Source organism: Drosophila gunungcola, assembly GCF_025200985.1.
Source record: "Drosophila gunungcola strain Sukarami chromosome 3L unlocalized genomic scaffold, Dgunungcola_SK_2 000014F, whole genome shotgun sequence".
Lineage (NCBI taxonomy): Eukaryota > Metazoa > Arthropoda > Insecta > Diptera > Drosophilidae > Drosophila > Drosophila gunungcola.
Window position 1 is genome coordinate 450,259 of NW_026453182.1, and position 20,512 is coordinate 470,770.

General features: G+C 39.0%; 5 protein-coding genes across 6 annotated transcripts; 3 read left to right on the top strand and 2 right to left on the bottom strand.

Moving 5' to 3' along the window:
• Positions 1-734: 734 nt before the first annotated feature.
• LOC128260119 (homeobox protein SIX6) lies at positions 735-6,584 on the top strand. Its single transcript, XM_052992892.1, has 4 exons — positions 735-1,358; positions 2,903-3,300; positions 3,404-3,921; positions 6,255-6,584. The coding sequence occupies exons 1-4, from the start codon at positions 1,199-1,201 to the stop codon at positions 6,358-6,360; spliced, it is 1,182 nt and encodes a 393-aa protein (XP_052848852.1). The 5' UTR covers positions 735-1,198; the 3' UTR covers positions 6,361-6,584.
• Positions 6,585-6,679: 95 nt separating this feature from the next.
• On the bottom strand, positions 6,680-8,969 carry LOC128260135 (uncharacterized). The gene is made up of 4 exons (XM_052992916.1): positions 8,605-8,969; positions 8,448-8,545; positions 8,214-8,382; positions 6,680-7,257 (listed from the first exon to the last, which is right to left on the bottom strand). The coding sequence occupies exons 1-4, from the start codon at positions 8,621-8,623 to the stop codon at positions 6,917-6,919; spliced, it is 627 nt and encodes a 208-aa protein (XP_052848876.1). The 5' UTR covers positions 8,624-8,969; the 3' UTR covers positions 6,680-6,916.
• Positions 8,970-9,269: 300 nt separating this feature from the next.
• Positions 9,270-10,979, top strand: LOC128260118 (trafficking protein particle complex subunit 12). Its single transcript, XM_052992891.1, has 4 exons — positions 9,270-9,620; positions 9,690-10,274; positions 10,330-10,505; positions 10,570-10,979. The coding sequence occupies exons 1-4, from the start codon at positions 9,309-9,311 to the stop codon at positions 10,949-10,951; spliced, it is 1,455 nt and encodes a 484-aa protein (XP_052848851.1). The 5' UTR covers positions 9,270-9,308; the 3' UTR covers positions 10,952-10,979.
• Positions 10,980-11,450: 471 nt separating this feature from the next.
• On the top strand, positions 11,451-18,177 carry LOC128260114 (mRNA (2'-O-methyladenosine-N(6)-)-methyltransferase). 2 transcript variants are annotated; one of them, XM_052992876.1, is made up of 5 exons: positions 11,451-11,635; positions 13,146-15,010; positions 15,073-15,198; positions 15,887-16,015; positions 16,070-18,177. In XM_052992876.1, the coding sequence occupies exons 2-5, from the start codon at positions 13,161-13,163 to the stop codon at positions 16,740-16,742; spliced, it is 2,778 nt and encodes a 925-aa protein (XP_052848836.1). In that variant the 5' UTR covers positions 11,451-11,635; positions 13,146-13,160; the 3' UTR covers positions 16,743-18,177. The 2 variants fall into 2 exon arrangements, with proteins under 2 accessions (XP_052848836.1, XP_052848837.1); XM_052992877.1 differs by lacking the exon at positions 11,451-11,635 and having other exon boundaries at positions 11,718-15,010.
• Positions 18,007-20,084, bottom strand: LOC128260132 (peroxisomal membrane protein PEX14). Its single transcript, XM_052992912.1, is given in 5 exon segments — positions 18,007-18,725; positions 19,430-19,558; positions 19,560-19,673; positions 19,675-19,734; positions 19,791-20,084. Coding segments are annotated over 5 exon segments (843 nt in total). The 5' UTR covers positions 19,902-20,084; the 3' UTR covers positions 18,007-18,296.
• Positions 20,085-20,512: the final 428 nt, after the last annotated feature.

The window sequence follows — 20,512 nt, forward strand, 5'->3', positions numbered from 1 at the left end:
TTTTTGGCAATTTCGTCTTTAAATAAATTCAATGTAATTCAAAGGAATACAAAAATTATGTTTTGAAATTTGTATAAATATTTTAAATATATAATTTTTTTTTAATTAAAAAATAACATTAAACTATTTTGTGCTGTTTAAAAGAAACTTTTTTTAAACATATTTTCAATGTTTCCATTTTTTGTTAACTAAAAATGTTCTTCTTCGGTTTCGAATTGAAGAAGCTCGACTGTGTAAAGCAGCACGCCAAATTAAGCAATGTCACAGAAATCCGATGTAAATTCCTAGAAACAGCACACGGGCATTCATTAGACACCCTCAAAAACGCTAATGAGGTCATGATGTTTCCAAATCCAAGACCCTATTCTGCCCCTAGATAGAAAGCACAAGAGAACCATGCGAAAAAAAAAATGTTATCACAGCCGAGAGATAGAGATAATGTGACAAAATGGCTGCCAAGGGTCACGCCCACCGCCTCTGGGTCGCAAAGCGGAAGCGGAACCACCCCTAAATTGGCCAGATTGCAACCAGTTAACGGTGGCCGTTCCAATCAACCAAACGTTCCGCAGGCAAAAACGAAACGATTTGAAACGGAACACACCTTTGGAATGCACTTTTCTATAGCTTGCAGTCGAGTTTGAAGAGCGGACGCGTCAAGTCGCAAGGAAAGAATCGGTCCCGAAATATATATAAACCAATTAAATAAATAAAAGTTCCTGCAATACCAAAAACAGATAAATTTGTGTGCAAAGAAATTAAAAGGATACCAAGTAAAAAAAGATAAACTAATAAATATCCGTAAAAACAGTTAAAAATTCATAAGAAATCAGTAAAAAAAAAAATTTCAATAAACTTATGTTTTTTAATTTGAAACACAGTAATCAGCCACAAACTTGCTAAAAAAATTGAAATTAGCTCAGTGATATACAAACAAATTAAAGTGATAAAAATATGTTCATTGTTAAAACAATTTGATTTTATCCGCGTTAAAAAAAAAACAAAAAACACAAAGCACAAATATTTAAGAGTCAATTGAACATTTTATAACACATATCAACAAATAGCAACCACTAAGTTAAGGGATAAGCTAAAATGAATTGAAATTAAGAAGATTGTGATACAACCACAAACCTTCCATAATATTAAACTATAACAAATCAAACGTAATCGGAACTTGGTTCAGCAAAATTGCTGCATAATGTTTGACAAGAACATGGATGGCAACAATTTATCGGTCTCCATTGGCGGCGACTTGGACTCCACAAGTTCCGGCGGCACTTCCTCGGACCACTCGGCTGTCCAACAGGATAATCTTAGTTCGCCGATGGCCTACGGATCACTATTCCTTCCCAATGCTGGTGAGTGCCACCAGATCCATAGACATAGACATACTTCTATATTCAAATCGGATCCAACTAGGTCTAGCCTTATCGGTGCAAATTGTCTAGAGACAAGAGCGACATATCATGTTTCGGGACTGAGGCGTCAATGAGGCGCTGCATAAACAATTAAAGCCTGGGACTATTATTTTGCTGAGAATCACACATTTTTGAGGACTGCATGCATAGGGTGTAGAATCGGGTTGAGCCTTTTTTTAATCAGTTTATAAAAAGCATATATATTTTTTTTTGTGAATATATCTCCGTTGATCATTGAGTAAATTTTGTTTCAAATACAAATTAGTGTCCTTCTATACACATTGTTTTCAATAGAAAGTTAAAATTCTCATTATTATTGATTTCATTCTTTCTTTAATAAATAATAAAGAGAATTTAAAAAAATTATGAATTTAATATTTCGACGTGCAAAGGATAAATTTTGTTTATTACTTGGAAACAAAATATTTTAATTAAGACTGGAATGTATATAAAATGGTCCTAACAAATAGTTCCCTATTTTTATTCATATAAAAAAGAGCCTCTTAATGTTTTCGCTACTTAGTTTGTAATATTCTATTTTACCGTTCTTTGGTTTTATATATACCAATATAATAAGTAAGAAAAATGTATATTACGTTTAACAAATTAAATTAAACTAAAAAGATCCTAACAAATAGTTACCAAATTTTATACATATATAATAAAGAGTTGTTTGATGTTATCGCAATTTTTTTTTAATATATTGTTTTTAACTATTGCTTGTTTTTAATTAAAAATATATTTTAAACTAAACAAATCAAATTTACTAAATAAATCATTTTATTTTATTAGTTGTCTTAGTAAATATAATCTAACCTATTTACAAAAAAGGGCACCCGCAATTCGCCCATCTATTTCGTTGCCCCAAGCAATGCACCATCAAATGAATTATGTTTTATAACATTTACATATTCACAACTGCATATCCACACAAATTTACATATGCACATGTACGTAAGCATATAGCATTTATTTATTTATTTGCTTAATGTCTCTTTCGGGCCTCAATATGATCCACAGTCCCCGTCTGAGGTGTCGAAAGACAACGATCGCTTCGGCGATGTCGGGTATTCGATTAGTCACATTCTGATTTAGGGGTCCCCTGGGGGAAGGTGGGGTCTTTCATTGACCACCGAAATGGCACGTGAGAACGAACGATATATAACTAATCTTGGGTGTCAGATAAACGTAGTGGATTTCGAAGACAGTTCTTTGAAAATCTTCCAGAAATTATTTTGAGTTTCTGGAAAATAAATTATTTGATTAACTATTTATCTATCTATTGCCTAGAATTATCTTTGAACTATTTACAGTGAAAGTCTTACTGTAAAATCTAAAAGATTTTAAATGACATCAAATTATAATTTGCAAAGTGGTGCATCTAAAACACATTTAATTGTTAAACGTTCATGTTAAATATTTATTTGTAATGTTTGTTTTTTGGTTTCACTATCTACCATAATGTAATTATCTTTAATATGCAGGTTATCGAGGAAACCTGTCGTGCAAAACAGTTCTTCAATTAGATAAATTTGCACCCTATGAGGGGGCGGAAAAGGATCATCTGCTGGAGCGACGTTTCCAGGATATAACCAACGACTATGATAAGTCGCCGCCGCCCACCGCCTCGACCACGCCCACCCACTATCCCAGCCTGAATAGCATAATATTCGAGAACGGCAGTGGGCCAAATCTGGGGGATCTCAATGGGAACACGAAGACGGATTCCCTATGCGGCTTGCAGAGGAGTGCCAGTGGATTGGGCGGTAATCCTGGGAGTGGTGGTGGTCACCTCATCTCCAATCTCACGTCCGCCCACAATATGTCCGCAGTAGGCAGCTTTCCCATCGATGCCAAAATGCTGCAATTCTCCACGGATCAGGTAAGAGATCCTAGATTTAGGGGATAAAAAAATTAAAAATCGTACAAAAATTAAAAAATAAATATAAATCGAGAAACTATTTTACTTTTGATATTTGCTCCAGATCCAGTGCATGTGCGAGGCCCTGCAACAGAAGGGCGACATCGAGAAGCTGACCACGTTCCTCTGCAGCCTGCCACCCAGCGAATTCTTCAAGACCAACGAGAGTGTCCTGCGGGCCCGTGCCATGGTGGCCTACAATCTGGGCCAGTTCCACGAGCTGTACAATTTGCTGGAGGCGCACTGCTTCTCGATCAAATACCACGTAGATCTGCAGAACCTCTGGTTCAAGGCCCACTACAAGGAGGCCGAGAAGGTGCGCGGTCGTCCACTCGGTGCGGTGGACAAGTACCGCCTGCGGAAAAAGTATCCGCTTCCCAAGACGATCTGGGATGGCGAGGAGACGGTGTACTGCTTCAAGGAGAAGTCGCGGAACGCCCTCAAGGACTGCTACCTCACCAATCGCTATCCCACGCCCGACGAGAAGAAGACGCTGGCCAAGAAGACCGGCCTCACGCTCACCCAGGTCTCCAACTGGTTCAAGAACCGTCGCCAAAGGGACCGCACGCCCCAGCAGAGACCGTAAGTTGACCCAATCTCAGAGCGGCAGTGGAAACCACACCTACTCTAAGTACCCACTAAATAAAAAAAAAATCGGAATTAGTGGTTTTAACAATAATACAAAGGTCTTAATACAAGACAAAAAACTATTATCAAACAGTGTTGTGACTTAATTTACTACTTTTCTGAGGTGGTTTTGAAATTTAATATCAAGAATCAGAAATAAGAGAGAAGAGAAGAGAATGTTTTCAAAAGCTATTACGTTTTAAAAGAGACTACATTCATAACAATTTTTTATTGCTAATTTATACTTATACATGAAAACTAGACAAGAATATAAACCGCAAATTGCACAGAAGTGAAAAATTATTAATGTTATGGAAAGCTTCTTAAAATCTATTTTATTAAAAAAACATTCCGAGTTAACTTCTCTCATGAAAAAATAGGCTTTTTAAAAATCAATGGTTATTAAATAAATTTAATTAATTGATTTTTCATTAACATTAGCTATTCTTTCTAATGCAAAGCTATTTCAGTAGCATTACTTTTGAGAAATCATTTGAAAAATATTTTTTAATTGGCATTGTTTTTGATAAATCTAATCAAATATTGTTATTGTGCATTACTTTCTTCACATTTAATATGAGGTTTTTTCATTAGCTTATCTTTTATTCTATGCAAATGAAATACATTTCCATTGTCATTACTTTTAAGAAATCCAATGAAATATTTTTTTGACAGTCTAATGAAAATACTTGTCATTATCATTACTTTTTTTATGATAATTTGAAATCAATGCGTATGCTTAAAGGCGAAAATCAGGGAAACACACCATGGCATATAAAATCAATTCTCAATTTAAACATGGTTTCAGTGATTTTCTCCCTAGATGATTTAAGAATGGTTTTTTTTTTTCTCAATGATTTTAAGTAACATATTAAAATTTTCTTCTTAAAAACATTTGGCTAGGAATATAACTTATTGATCAACTATTTAAAAAGGATAGCCAAATATAAAATCGTTATTAAAATTCAGAAAACAAGAAAGTAAAAAGTATGGTTTTAGTTCAGTGAATAATGTTTAGTTTGGTTTACTCTGAAAAAATCGAAGTTACATATTTCCGTTTTGAGTGTAGTTGAATTTTCTTATTATTTCCCTGAACGTCGCTTGGTAACCCCGACATGCCAGTTTCCATTTCCTTATAACTCGTAAAACAATTCATTCAACACTTGAGCCGAGTTCGCCCTAGAACGAAACTTCGAAGTCCGAACGAATATAATCAATTGTTTTGGAATTGGCATTAAAAATCGTTTGTAAGTGACCGTAAAACACTTGTGCGTCCAGTCCGCCCACTTGAGCGTGTTTTATGTCCAATTTCGACCGGCTCCTTGCACGGTCCTCTGCATATTTATAGAGCCAAGGGACTCGGGACGTGCCCGGCTCCTAACGCAGCGCATGCGTGTAGCATGTGCCCCTCATCGCACCCCGAATCCCTCATCCCGGATCCCGCTGCTCGATCGCATCGCCTCTCCAGGGGCGTCAAATTGCAGCACACCATATACCACACTCGAACACACAAGTGGACTAAATGTGTTGTTGTTAGCTGTTAAAAAATATACAGTCTCACTTCCATAACTAGAACGTTCCTCTGCTCACATAATTTATTTAAAAAAATGGACTATAAATTTGTACAACCTCTGTTAGAATAATGTACAAATTTATAGTCCATTTTTTTATAACTGAAAATAAGTAGAAATGGAGCAATATAAACTATATACATATATATAAGAGTTTGTGCATACAAAGACTATTAGAAATTCAAATAGTTCGAGAGAAATGGGGGTGCAAGTGGGAAAGAAAAAATTTCAGAATATTGGAGCTGTTGTATTTAGTTAGTTTCTTTTTCGGTGCACTGCTTTGGAAGTGTTTAGTAACAAGGCTTGATTTTATTGTGAATTTTTGTGCCGACTGCGAAACTAATTACATAAACTAAAATTTATTTTTTGTTAATATATGAATCAGACATTTTTGTGATGAAGTACAAAACAAAGAAAATCATAATATTTTTTAAGCTTAAGCATTAATTCCATTTTAAATATGTTGGCACTTAAGAATATAAACTTAAATATAATGTATGTGATATCAATAACTAAAATACCATCCTTTTTGTCTTTGGCAACTTTTTTATTTAATTTAACAATTCCCTCAAACCAAATAATATATTATACGAAACAACCAATTTCTATCTCGAACTAATTCCTAACTACATAAACCAATCTAAGAATCAGTTAGTGAGTTATAAGCTGTTATATATTGTCTGACTGTAATTCCCATTGTTATTTGTTTCATTTCAGTGACATTATGTCGGTGCTGCCTGTGGGCCAATTGGATGGAAACGGCTTCCCGCGCATGTTCAATGCTCCCAGCTATTATCCCGAAACGATTTTCAATGGGCAATAAACCTCGATCCAGGCGAGGCTGTTTTTTTGTGTAAATAAAGCGTATTGCGTTTTTAAGTTAGGACAAAAGCAAATGAATAAATGGTCATCTAATGGCACTTCTTCGTTAGCTTTAGAATAAATTGATTTTTGCTTTATGTATTGTACAATAATAATAATAAACAAGTGGCAGTAGATCAAAAATTCAACATACTATGTTTCTGCTAATTTTATTTCAGAAGAGTAAGTCATATACTAGTACAACGAAAAATAAACAATTCAAAAACTCTGGGTAAAATACTAAAGAACAAATTAATACTATTATGCAGTGACGGGTTTTTTTCTAAAAAAAACACATTTCGATTTTAATCATATCTCAAAATTTTAAATCATGTTGACATGTACATAATCATAACTAAAGCATACAACTTTTAGTTAAGTAAACATACAAATTATTAAATTCAAAGTATATAAGCAAGGAAAGAACGTATTTTAAACATAAAACTAAATTCGAAATCTCAGAGAAAAATTGAGCTTTGAACGGTGTTTAGTTGACCTTCTGACTTTATATATTAGGCTTAGTTGTATTTCATTTTAATCTCGAACAATGCAATTCTCTCATTTTCCTCCAGTTCTAATTTTCTGAAAAGGAATTGGTTTTCAACTTTCTTTTCCTCAATTTCGGCTGCCTCCTTCGTTTTAATCCGTTGAAGGTGAACATTCTCGTTCTGCAATTTAGCTTTCTGAGGAGAGCTTTCCCTCCTTGAGATTCTCGGCTTAGACGTACCAGCTTGATTCTGTTTTTCATCGGAGCCGGAAGAGTTTTTGTTTTTATTCAACTCTTCTGAAGTTTTAAAATCAGAACCAAATATTTCAACTAGCTGATCATAATATGGGCAATAACAGTCACGCGCGTAGTCTGGAAAACAAAAAATATATTTACCATTATTTTTAAAAATAAAATGACGGTTATTTATTTATGTATGTATATGAAAGAGATAGGATTATGACCAGATTTTTTAAAACAATGTTTTTTTTTTCTTGTACATTAAGATATTGCCTTTTAATTTGTAGTAAATTACCCACAAACGTCCTTTTTAAAATAGGTGAAAATTGTTGATATATATCTGCATCACTGGTGGAGACGATCTATCCATGACGGACAGTTTTAAGTCTCTCAGTTTAAAAGCTATCCGGATAATCACTCCCAAAACTCTTCTATCTATTGCAGTATCGGACGATTTAATCTTATCACTAACAGAGGAACAATCGGAATAATATTTGTACTTTTAATACAAATTTTATAAAAATCTCATGACAGCATAATATAGCTGTCATTGAAAACAATAACAAGAAACAACACTGAATACTATAAGCGAGTGCCCCGACTATAAGATACACGTTACTCAGCAAACCAGTTTAAAAAAAATATGATAACTTCTTAAATATTGGCTTGATTTGGAATGGGTCGATAGATAAAGACCGATAAACACGTAAAGCCTCATAACTAAAGTCTTCTATGCCTAAAAGTACATACTTTTCAACGAGCACAGTATTACCTCTTTTTACACGAGAAACGAGTGTAGAAATGATTCAGAAAATCGTTATATATTATTTACGATTTTATAAATACGATTTGAGCGTATGTATCATATGGTTTCCATAGGAAAGATTTATCGTAAAATCTACTTAACTTTATTTTTATAAAAACAGAGAAATTGATTGTTGTTCTGTAGAACATCACATTTTTTTAGCTGCAAGTATACATATAAACTTAGGCCTGTCGAAGCTTGCTTGCTTTCTTATTAAACTTGCTCTTTCCACTGAACAGAGGATTCGACGAAATTGTATATTGTTTTAGAAATATTCCCTTACCTATTGCCTTTTCCTTGTTATTCCGCGAAAAGTCAACATTATTCAGCCAAGAATTTGCTCTTGACAGCGTCATTTTTAGAAATTGTAGTTCGGATCTCATGTTCTGCCAAGATCCTTCGATTCCCGTTGCCTCTATCATGGTTTCGTAATACTTTCTGGCAGAGGGCATCTTAAACACAAAAGACGTACAACTTAATTACAAAAACATTAATAAAATTAGTTAGATCCATGTACCGGTTTTCCTTTTTTCCGCTTAACAAAGCTAAGCATTTTTTTAATGTCTGAATCGCTTAATCTCTTCTTGTAGAGAGATCGGTCAACGTTACATTTTTCTGCAAGTGTTCAATATATAATAATGTTGCTAAGTTCAAACAAAACTGTTTCAACTTACGGATTTTTGCGTTCAACATTTCGGGGAATTTGCCAATTTGAAGGGGACGCGATACTAATTTTTATGAGAAAGCTGTACGCGGTTCTAGTAGTGATGGTTTGATTGGCCAGTAATCGATAGGATATTAAAGTGTCACTTTTTTATCAAAAATGGGATAAACGGTGGTCAGGCACAAAGTACCATGTGTTTTGAATTTGGTCACTTAATAAAGGGATATTAACCAAAACTATTTGATTCAGGTTTTTCTTATTTTTTTGTTGTTGTAATTAATTTAAAAACTGCAATTTTAATTTTAAGAAAGGGTGCTATCCTTCCTAAACGAATGAATCGTTAAAAATTCAACATCAATTATTTAAAGACCCAAATTTTTGCCCTTTCAATTGGGAATTGTCAAAATCCCAGAAGAAAGAATAAAGTTGTAAATTTAAAAAAGTCATATAAATGAACTTAATAATATGTTTTTCTTTAAATAAGTTATTGATTGTTTTTCTTTCTTCAAAATGATTTAACTACTTAAAAGTTTAAGGTCTTTTAAAGTATAATACAAATAGTTTAGCCAACAACTGTTGAAAGACATTTTTAAACTTTACATACTGGTTTTGAACATGTAAACTATTGGCGCCAGTCATAGCCGATATTTTTTGCTTAGCCAGCGACAATAGTGCCATCTCCAATATGTTATCGAAAAACAATCAGCAAAAGACATGTCAAATAAAATAAGCGAATATTTTGCAAACGATCCGCCCAGTTTTTTCGATGAGCTGGCCAATAAATCCAAGTCCAAGGACGCGCCAGCAGAAGTCACCTCCACAGGCAACAGCAACACCAGTTCCAGCAGTAACATGTTGTCCAACACCTTCACCGGAGTTTTCCAGCCACCCGAATATGTTGAGACACCTGAGGCGGCGGAAGACTCCATAAAAGTCAGTGACGAGGTGCGAAACCTGTGGGAGCTGCCACGGGAAAACGAGACGGGCAAACTGATAATGCCCGGAATTCACCTGCAAAATGATCTGGTAAGTTGTCGCTTCCAAAAGAGTGGGTAATTTACATTGGTGTTACTTCATGTTATTTTATTTATTCAGACCGATCCTATCACCGTGGCAGTGGCCCAGCACCTGGGAGAAGCCGAGTTGTCCTATCGTAAAATCCTCCGCGTCGATGATGTCACACAGGATGAGCGCGGATTGAGAACCTTAATCCATGCCGGTTGCTATCGTACTGCTGTGAATCTAACTGGCCGCCTCCTGACCATTTATGGCCAGGGATATGGAAGATCTGGTCAGCCGGCCAAGCATTCGCCGCACTCCCTGCAACTGTGGTTCACCCGACTAGCCCTCCTCGCCAAACTAGGCGAGTTCGAGCTGTTGAACGCCGAGGCGGAACCTTTTGGCCAGCTCAGCAGTCCGGATGTCTTCTACGACTTCTATCCGGAGATGTACAATGGCAAGAGCGGTTCCATAGCCTGCTTTTCGTTCCGACTTTTGCTCGCAGAGCTGCCCATTTACCTGGGCAAACCGCACATCGCCTTGGACAGACTCTCAGAACTTCATGTGACTAGTCGGGAGATCAAGGAACACTATGCAAATCTGCGCAACAAGCAAGCCGAAGAGTTTTGGCAAAGGCGATGCGAAAGGGTCCTGCACTCAGTCATCAACTGTGGATTAATGGTAAGTTTGAGAGTCAAAATGTTAATAAAATACTTTAATAACATTCTACTTGCAGATGAAGAAATTCAGTATGATAGACGACATAATGGAGGGAACTCTTCTAAAGCGCGGTAACCTTAGCAAGGAGGAGCAGCGGTTCTTGTACTCCGCCTGGGGACGCATTTATCTCCAAATCGGTGATATTTTTGGAGCAGAACAAAAGTTTGCCGTCTCAAGAAGATTGAAGGAAATGTAAGCTATAACTATACAAACCAAATTTTTTTTTTATCTTAATAATTTCTTTAATTTAATTTAGAAACTCCTCTCCAGATCTAAGAGACCTAGTGGACAAAGGTCTAATAGCTGTGGCCAAAAATGATTTTCCCGAGGCCTATGTGATATTTCAGAAAGCTCTGCACTTGGATACCGGTAATACAATGATTCTGAACAACATGGGAGTGTGCCTTTTGTATGCCGGAAAGCTCAAGGATGCTATAAACCTTTACGAACGGGCTATTAACCTGAATCCCCAGAAATCCCTGAACGAGAGTTTGCTGGTCAATCTTTCGACTTTATACGAATTGGAATCGAACAACTCCAAGGCGAAAAAGTTCAACTTGTTGCGGCTTATTAACCGATACAAACCAGATCTCAACATAAGCATAGAAATTTGTCTAAAACTGCAGACGATAAACTAAAAAATAAATTATTGTTAAACATTCCAAACACTTAGAATCATTAATCGATTGAAAAGAATATATTTGAGTACCAAAAGGAAGTACATTTAAAAGTAAGCAACGACGCACGTTATTTTAAATGGAAAGATATTGGAGTATAATACTCAAGTAAATCCTTTTAAAAATTAATTATCAAAATCTTAGATTTATCAATAGTCTAAAAATTGTGAAGACTTTTTTTCCATTTTTCTTTGGAATCAAAGTTGAAATCTCTTGTTTTGCACAATTTCGCCGAACTTGTACCTCTTTTGGAATCTACTGACTGCTGTTTAATTTAAATATGCTTTTAGCACAATTTTTGTGTTACATCTACTGCTATTTTTTTCCAATTTGAAAAAAGTTATGGAAATTCGATATATTAAGGGTATTGCTACAAAACGTAATAAAAGCAGCAAAATTATCGGGAACTATTAATCGCGCCAAGGCAAGCGATAGGGCGGAAAGAGCGTGCAATCGATACTTCGCGCATATCGCCGCAATGCCATCTCGATTCGACTGCCCCGAGTTTCGTCGCTGAAAAAGAATTTGAGAAGAACTTATTTATACATTTTCATAGAAAATCGCGGGAATATTTACGTCCAGAGCACGCCTAAATGTTTGCAAACACGTAGCGCGTGTTCATCAGACTAGGATAGTTGAAACTAGGTGAGTTTTGTGGCGTTTCTGGGCGTTTCGAGCAGTACGACCACACGATGCCAGGCAGCAGGCGTATATAAAATGGAAAATATTGATGTGCCTGTGCCTCGGTGGGTGCAAAAAAGAAAGTGTAGAGAAATTTTCGTTGCACCCAGAATGTTGTTTATTTATCCAGCGCAGTCCCACTCCCCCTCAAACGAATTAAAAGTTCGTCCGTTGCGAGTTCCCCAATGGATTATGTTTTTTCTTTAATTTTTAGCGAAATGTTGGGTGCATTAAAAAAGCGCGCCATTATTTTAGTGCTATGACGTAGCCGTCGGGGCCACGAAACCAAGTGTAATTTTTTTTTCGCAATTGTTTATATGGCGTGCATAATATGCCTGCACTGTGTGCAGGTGTGCGTTTGTGAGCCAGCGAGTGTGTGTGTGTGCGAGTGCAGCAAATTATTTTGTATATTTTTTATTCTGCTTGTGGCGGTGCGCATACGCTTGGTACACGCTCGTCAAAACATATACACATAACCCAGGCAGAAAATCTCTATTCTTTTGCAATTTGTTTTGATTTCTCGTTCGTGAGAGAGCGCTTTTACTCGCTCTCTTTGTCTCTCTCGCCCATGCGCGCCGCCTCTCTTTTTGTTGTTTCAAATATGTGGGCGGCAAATATAAAGTTTTCTTTGAAAAAGGCTGTATTCTGTTTTTTGGGATATTCAGACTTTATTAAAATATTAAATTTACTAGTCGCCCCACGACCCCCGCACATTGTTTCTTACGACTCTTGCGCGCCCCCGATCTCGCTCCGCTGAGTGTCTGTTGCCGACTAACGGCAGTTATAGCTCTCTGGTGGTGGTTTCTTCGATTCCGATTCCGAAGCGCGCTCACTTCATTATCTGCTGCGATGGCAATGCTTAGTTGGCCTTTTTTCCCGCTAGAACTGGATTTTAGTCACCCGCGTTTCATTTCAATGGTTTCTATTAGAGCCCTGCACGAGTGGAGTCTTAAGACCCTTTGACTCACGTTTAAAAAAATAGGTTCGAGTAGATCATGTTAAAAATAAATAACAGTTAACATGATCTACTTGATATGGTCTAAAACGGGAAAAGCTCATGGGGACTCACGACTAAAAGGGCCCAAAGAATAGTTCAGCATTTAAAAACTTACTTCGGAAAATTGACACGATTCTCACAAAAGTGCCCCATATGTCCTGTTGGGATTAACTAAAGTAATCCTGAATCCGATTTAAGCTTACCACAAATAATTTTTTTAACGTTCTGTTAAAAGTCAAAAGTAATAAGGATAATCATATTATATGCTTTACTTAATAGTAATAAAATAATTCGCCAAAAATAAATATTGGCTATTTCAAAAAATTCCTAATTTGCCATCTCTGAAAATTGATTATCGTTTCTTTTCGCTGTCTCGCTTTTCCCCCCACCCCTTTTCCAACAAATCAGCCGCTCTTCTCTCGCTCTCCTTACCTCTCCAATTGTAAACATTTGTTATTGTTTACCTCGCTCTTGCAGAAATAATCCCGCAGCATGGCAGCTAACAACAACAATAGCAACATACACAACCTGGTCGCTGGCACGGGGACGGGAGGCATGCCCTCGTCCGTGATTGCGTCGACGGGAACTCCGGGAATGGGATCCTCGCCGGCGCCCGTGGCCTCCAGTTCCTCATCCTCGTCAGCCTCCTCCGCCGCGCAGAGTGCTTGGGATCAGCTGACGGCGAGTGCCTCCAACAACATGTCACCCTCACCCACGGCAGGTGCTCCCACAGTCACTGGACCCATTTTACCGGACAACCTGGGGAGCGGGGCAGGTAGTTCACCGGTGGCCAGCTGCTCCTCCCCATCAACGCCCACGAAGTCACATGGACCCTCGCCGTTGGAGAGCATGGCCCATACGCCACAGGGTCCTCCAACTCTGGGACCTGGTGGTTATGGCGAGGAACTCACTGCCGAGCTGGTGAACCAAGGATGGCGCAAGTTCTGGTCCAAGCGAGAAAACCGCCCATACTACTGGAACAAGGTAACCGGCGAATCGCTGTGGGAGATGCCCGGCACGAGACCATTCGATCCGCTCACCGATCCCTTGGGCATCTGCCATGCGGGCGGTCCCACGCCCATGACCCCCAATATGCACCAGCAGCAACAGCATCACCATCATCACCTGAAGCGTCGGCCGTCGGACGACATGCACATCCATCCCAATCAGCAGCATCATGTCGGCGGGGGGCCGCCGATGAAGAAGTTCGTTCTTGCAGGACCCTGGGATCTGGAGGTGTGCACTAATGCGGTGATTGTGGAACGACCGCCGACTCTCCTGCCACAACCACATCCCGAAGTGGAGGCTCTACGGGCGGCCTTTAGCATGAAGTTACTGAAAACCTACGAGGATCTGTGCATGCGCAGGGAGAATATTAAGGCACCCAGAGATTCCTTTAATCGCTGGCTAATGGAACGCAAGGTCATTGACACCGGCTGCGATCCGTTGCTGCCCAGTAACTGCCTGCCGGAGATCTCTAGCTCCATGTACCGCGAGATCATGTCGGATATACCCATTAAGATTGTCAAACCCAAGTTCACGGGAGATGCCAGGAAGCAGCTTTCCCGCTATGCAGAGGCAGCCAAACAGATTATAGAATCCCGATCGGCGCCGGCTGAATCCAAGAAGGTGGTCAAGTGGAATGTGGAGGACACGTTCCAGTGGCTAAGACGGACTGTGGGTGCCAGCTACGAGGATTTCCAGGATCGTCTAGCCCATTTGAAGCGGCAGTGTGAGCCCCACTTGGTGGAGACTGTCAAGAGTTCGGTGGAAACCCTGTGCGTTAAGATCTATCATTTGTCGGCGGATCATGCCCGCAAGATCCGGGAGCGCCATTTGCAACTTCTGAAGGAGCACGGAATCCCTGAACCAACACCTCCGCCGCCACCGCCGCATCTGAAGAAAGTGTGGTGCTATCCCATACAGTTTGCCGTCCCATCGCCACGGATGCCAACGATCGAGTATTTGCAGGATCGCGACCACATGATCATTAAGTACACGCCCGCCACGATCAATCAGCCGGATGCGCAGTACATCAACCTCACCTATCTGCAGAAGCTGGAGCAGCTGTATCGACACAACTGTTTCGATGACAAGAAGTTCGATCTGTTCATCGGCCGGGTGTGGTGTCTGCTCAAGCGGTACCAGACCTTCCTGGGCAATGCCCTGAATTCCTCCCAGGAGGCGGAGCTCACCCAGGCGGCGTTGCCGGTGCCCGTGTTCGAGTGCCTACATCGACACTTTGGCGTCAGCTTCGAGTGCTTTGCCTCGCCATTCAACTCCTATTTCCGGCAGTACTGCTCGGCGTTCGCCGACACGGATGCCTATTTCGGCTCCAGGGGGTAAGTTGGCCAATAAATACAATTAAATTATAGCTAACTAACGGTCATTGGTTACGTTTCAGCCCATTTTTGGACTTTAAGCCCGTTTCCGGGTCCTTCCAAGTGAATCCTCCTCATTGCGAGGAACTGATCGAGGCCTCTTTGCTGCACATCGACAAACTGCTTACCGACACTATGGAACCACTGAGGTGAGATTTAAGGACATTTTAATTTAACTTCATTCAAAAGTTAGCCACACAGGGAAGAAGACATTTGCAATAATTTTAATGTAGTAAACAGCATTATTAGACAAGTTAAAATAGCCATGTCAGTTAGTCCATCCGTTTATACGCAAACCAATCTCTCTTAGCTATAACACTAACCATACAACAACAACATATGTTGTATGGTTAGTGGCTATAAGTTTAAAAATATACCTAGATGTCTTCGAAAAAACCGGAAAAATAATTTTAAAATATATCTTCGTTGTTTTTAAACATATACACATGGACTTCGAAATAAAATAAATTATTATTGGTACCTTAGAACTTTTACGCATATTAATTGACTAAAAATCTATATTATATTGTCTAGAAAATATTGAAAGAGCATTGAAAAATCGGCCTAACTTTATCGGTTTAAAATTAAATGCCTAATTATCAGTATATAGTGGATTTATAGAATATTAGATTTTTATTTTAAATGTAAAACCTTAGTTAATTAGGGGTTTATACAAACACATATATATCAAGCAATTTAAAAAGGGGTTTTCCTTTTGAACATTCTAAAATTATCTAATAATTACAATTACATTATTATTTGTATATTATTTTTCTTTCCTAGATCAATTTTCTTAATTTTTAATAACTCACAATTAACTTATATACTTAAATCCAGCTTCATTGTGTTTCTGCCGGAGTGGAAGAGCATATCCAAACTGGACGATAGTATGTACAAGCGTCGCTCCATGGTGGTTTTGGGCATGGCCCACGAGTACAGGCACGGCTACCAGCACATGTTGCAAAAGTAAGATATAGAAAAGGTTCCCCAAGAATACCAACTCATTTCATTTCATCGCAGATCCGATGTGCTTATCAAGTGCATGCAGGGCACCCAGGTGGTGTGGCTCCAAAACAGCGCCGGCTATGCGCGCTGGGGACCCAACGAAAATCGCGTTGAGGCGCTTCGTGAGGCCTTTCGGCCGCAACGCGATCGGGAGCGTGAACGAGCAGCAGCAGCGGCGGCAGCTGCTGGCGTAAACTCCAGCCAACAATCGCCAGCGACACCTCCATCGGGCGCTTCCACCGCTCCAACAACTATCTCCAGTACGAATAGTGGAGTCAACAGCAACAGCTCCTCCGCAGCCATTACAACGAGCGCCAGCAGCAGTCCATCGCCGGCTGCCACTTCGTCCTCGATGTCGCCATTGTCACCGCACACGCCCACCGGGAATCCGCCGCCACAGTTTCCGCTGACCATCAGCAACACGAGCAGCAGCAGCAATCTAGTGGCTGCCTCGCCCACGATGAGTGTGCAAAGCGATTGCTCCTCGCCATCGTCATCGACTATGTCCCTCTCGCCGGCTCCGGCCTCGGGAGGTTATCCGGATGGCGGGACATCCGCGACAGCGGCAGCGGTGAGCATAACGGCCACGGCGAGCACATCGACGGCTGGAGCCGGATCTGCCTTTGGCCAGGCCAACAGCATCAGTAGTTCCGCCTCCACACAGGCGGTCATCAATTCAGCCGTCTAGAGGGGATTCTTTTTAGGATCCTTCAATCCATACATGGGTCTATTTTGTCCACACTATCTGTGCACTTTTTGTTAGCATAAATTAGGGATACATATGAGAAGGAAACAAACCAATTGGGGTAAATGTCACACGACCAGCCATGTTACCAATTTTATGTCGATTTTTAGTTTAAATTTGCGGAATCGGAATCGATATTGTTGTTTTCGATTGTTTTGGTAAAAAACAATCTTATCAATTCCGTTTTCACACTTATTGGAATTACGAAACGCAAAAACACGCAACATTTTGTTTTCCATTTAAAAAACTGTTTTCAAATTTACACACTGCTCAGGCAATCCTATTAAATTTTGCTCACTCGGAATCGAACAAATTATGCTCATCCGTATTGCAATTTTTTTAATTTCGTTTGCAGCAAACATAACGCTTTAAAATGCTTAAAATGCAATATTTTGTTATACATACCTTCTATTTTTTTTATCAAAGTTTGCTTTTTTCAAATTTATACATTGCTCGGCCCTCGGCAGCTGGTATTGCCCCAATCGCAAGATATAATTAATTGTAAATATGTTATATTTAATTTGAAATAGCTGATAAATCCCGGCCTGGCCGCTGTTTATCTTACAATATGTATACCCAAAAAACAAGGGCCCAGATACCCCAAAAAAGACTAATTATGCATACTTAGTATGGGTAGGGTATGGTTCTTTATCCTTGTTTGAGGGTATTTCGCAATGGTTTTCCATTCACAAAACGAAACATCAAATAAAAACACATTAAAACGAACTATGAAGCCCTTAACAATCTTTTGTGAGACTATTAACTTACTAGGATATATATATATACTTTAAAAGAAAATAACGACAGAAAATTATTTAATTACTAAATTATCGTATGTACAAATCGATAAAAATTAACGTAAGTAGCGAAGAAAGTTAATTGAAGACGAAGCGAAATACGGAAAGCGCAGAGAACCAAATTTGTAAAAACAACAAAATGATAACTACGCACCGCACAATAAATAAATTAATTAAAAACCATTTAGGATCTGAGTGGGCTCTTTGAAGAGTTTGTATTAAACTCATTGAGGAGCCCCGCTTAGCATATTCTTAAATCAAACTAAAGGGAATTTAGCCAATTTATAGAAAGTAGCACTCGGCAAAATTTTAAGCAACCAATAATCGTCTAAGTCGAAATTAATTATCTAAATCGATATGCTACCCCCACCCCGTATGTACCGATAAAAAAAAAAAACTACACAACAGCATTTTTGCGCTTATTAAACAGTTTCTTTAAATTCAAACCTGTTATTATGTAAACATTTTTATTATTACATTATATAGACATCGTATCGCATAAGTGTGTATATGTGAGTGTGTGTATGTACTTTTGGATATGGATTAGCTGTTGACTATAAAAAAAACTTAAATGCTATAAACGCAAAGCAAAAAACCAAAAAGTCTTAAAGGCATTAAAGGGCAAACTCAATTTACAAACGTTCTGCAGCTTAACTATATACTACATCTATATAGCCAGCCTCGTATTCCAACTAGTACGTTACATGATCTCCAAGCTGGAGTCACTATTCTTGGTGACCACCTCGGTCTCCGATGATCCGGATCCGGAGCCAGCATCATCGCCCTTCTCATTGTCGTCCGACCCGCTGTGCCGGTGGTGATGATGCGGAGAGCCGGCCAACTGCCAGGCGGGAATGGATGGCACTGCCAGCGGGGCCACTGGGCCCGCAAACTGTTTGCGGTTTAACAGCAGACCCTTGATGGCGTCCAGATCGCTGCGGAAGTTGCTAAACTCGCGGTTCAGCTGCTGGGCATGTTCCCTCTGCTGGCTGGTGATCAGATCCCTGACCGATGAGATCTCCTTATTGAGGTCGTTGGTGCGCGTCTCCACCTTCTTGTCAATGTCGTCCAGGACTTCGTCGACCGGCTTCTTCTTCGGCTTGCCAAACAGATAGGGTGCAATGTATTTCTGCAAGCAAAAAAAAGTATTGGTTTTGGAATTTAGTGTCGATATTTATCTGTTGGTTTATATTATTAATTTAGTTTATTCTTATTCAAAAAATTACAAATATTTATTATTCTTTTTTTTATATTTATCAAAGAATCATTATTTGTAAGCGAAAAAATATCGCTCAGAATTAATCCTTTGTGAGCGATATTATTTCGCTTAGAAATAATTTTACCTATTTTAACAAAACCTTTTTTTATTTTTTTTTAATACTCCCTAAAAGTAATGGTAGAAAAACAAATATATTTTTGTTAAGAATAGGCTAATTTAGAAAGTAAATACTTAATATCGTAAATATTCCGCTCTGTCACCTTTAAAGATTTATGTGGATTAGCTCGAGAATTTAATCTTTGGACTCTCACACCGGTTTATGGAGCAAAATTCAAGCACATCCTTTGCAGATGTTAGAATATTTACATGAACAAATTATGTGAGATAGACATCTCTGTGTAGTTTCGTTTACCGAAGAACAATACGTACTAAATATTTAAAATTTTATAGATAATATATGTTATGATATATGTTAAGAAATGTTTTAAAATAATTTAAAAACTTTTACCCTGAAAGCAAAGTTTCATGGATATCTATAGTTAAATCGACCGAACATAGTAACTTAAAATTGATTTATTATTATCATTAAAAAAAGGAATCACGGGTTCACTCACCTTCCAGAAGAGGTAGACCGCATAGACCACTCCGCTGAAAAGGGCCGTCGAATGGATGATCTCGCGGATCCGGCCAAAGACCGTCGGTTGCGGCTGTAACGCCTGCAACTGGGAGCCGATGCTGATCACCTGTATTCGGACTGGGATTCAGATTGTTGGGGTCCTGGGTGAAGACGCCGGCCCGCTCGCAAGCCAACTGGATTTCGTGGGCCGTGAGACCTTTGGACCGCAGGAACTGCTGCTTTTTGGATAAGCGTCGTGTGGCGCACTTTCGTGTTCTGTAGAAAGCTTACTGCAGTGGTTATCTGCGGTGGAATAGTCGGATTATAGATTAGACAAACTCGTGGGGGTTACATATTACCAGCGATTCTCGGGGCAGCAGCTCCTCTCCGCCGGCCTCGAAATCCTGCTGCAAGGAGGTAGCCGTGGCCATGATGGTTGTGTCCCCGGTGTCCGTGTTGTTGCTGGACATTTGTATATCGACTCTTAATTCAATCTTGCCAAGCTAATCTGCACGAAAACAGAGCGACCCCGATTTCAGTCGCTATATTCAGTTTGATCGCAAAGTAGAGCTGCGAAACTATCGATGGCACATCGAGGTATCGAATTTTTTACCTTTCTGAGCCAAAGACTTGGGCTCACACTGGAATCCTTATCGCGTTAGGGATTTCACGATTACGAATGTATTTGAGGTGTTCTGTGACGTCACAACCTAATAGTGGGATTAAGGGGTTTTTTGACGGTCTAGGGGAAATTTTTAAAGTGAAAGTTTTTTTTAAAGTTTTTTTTATTTTGAAAATAATTATAAAATACAGGAGCTATCTAAATTAGCCGCGCTAAACGACCAAAAACTTTTCAATGCCAGAAATCACTTCTTCGTTGCTGAAAGATTGGTCAACATAACAGCGAAGAATTTCTTTTTTATACAAAATTTTCGCTGTGAGCAGAAATGCATTCTTTCCCTTAAAATAATAAATGAAACTTCAGGTTGAAAATATTTTGTGTTTTATTGCATTGGCATTGGTGTTTGCTTTGCCAAAGGGAATGTTTGGGCACCCCTCTTGTAAGCGATATTCGCAGTAA

Coding starts and splice junctions, on each gene's coding strand:
- LOC128260119 (XM_052992892.1), top strand. CDS start 1,199: ATGTTTGACAAGAACATGGATGGCAACAATTTATCGGTCTCCATTGGC. Junction 1,359..2,902: donor ACTATTCCTTCCCAATGCTG/GTGAGTGCCACC, acceptor TTTAATATGCAG/GTTATCGAGGAAACCTGTCG. Junction 3,922..6,254: donor CGCACGCCCCAGCAGAGACC/GTAAGTTGACCC, acceptor GTTTCATTTCAG/TGACATTATGTCGGTGCTGC.
- LOC128260135 (XM_052992916.1), bottom strand. Junction 8,383..8,447: donor AGCGGAAAAAAGGAAAACCG/GTACATGGATCT, acceptor TTTGTGTTTAAG/ATGCCCTCTGCCAGAAAGTA. Junction 7,258..8,213: donor TAACAAGGAAAAGGCAATAG/GTAAGGGAATAT, acceptor TTTGTTTTCCAG/ACTACGCGCGTGACTGTTAT.
- LOC128260118 (XM_052992891.1), top strand. CDS start 9,309: ATGTCAAATAAAATAAGCGAATATTTTGCAAACGATCCGCCCAGTTTT. Junction 9,621..9,689: donor TTCACCTGCAAAATGATCTG/GTAAGTTGTCGC, acceptor TTATTTATTCAG/ACCGATCCTATCACCGTGGC. Junction 10,506..10,569: donor TCAAGAAGATTGAAGGAAAT/GTAAGCTATAAC, acceptor AATTTAATTTAG/AAACTCCTCTCCAGATCTAA.
- LOC128260114 (XM_052992876.1), top strand. CDS start 13,161: ATGGCAGCTAACAACAACAATAGCAACATACACAACCTGGTCGCTGGC. Junction 15,011..15,072: donor GCCTATTTCGGCTCCAGGGG/GTAAGTTGGCCA, acceptor GTTACGTTTCAG/CCCATTTTTGGACTTTAAGC. Junction 16,016..16,069: donor TACCAGCACATGTTGCAAAA/GTAAGATATAGA, acceptor ATTTCATCGCAG/ATCCGATGTGCTTATCAAGT.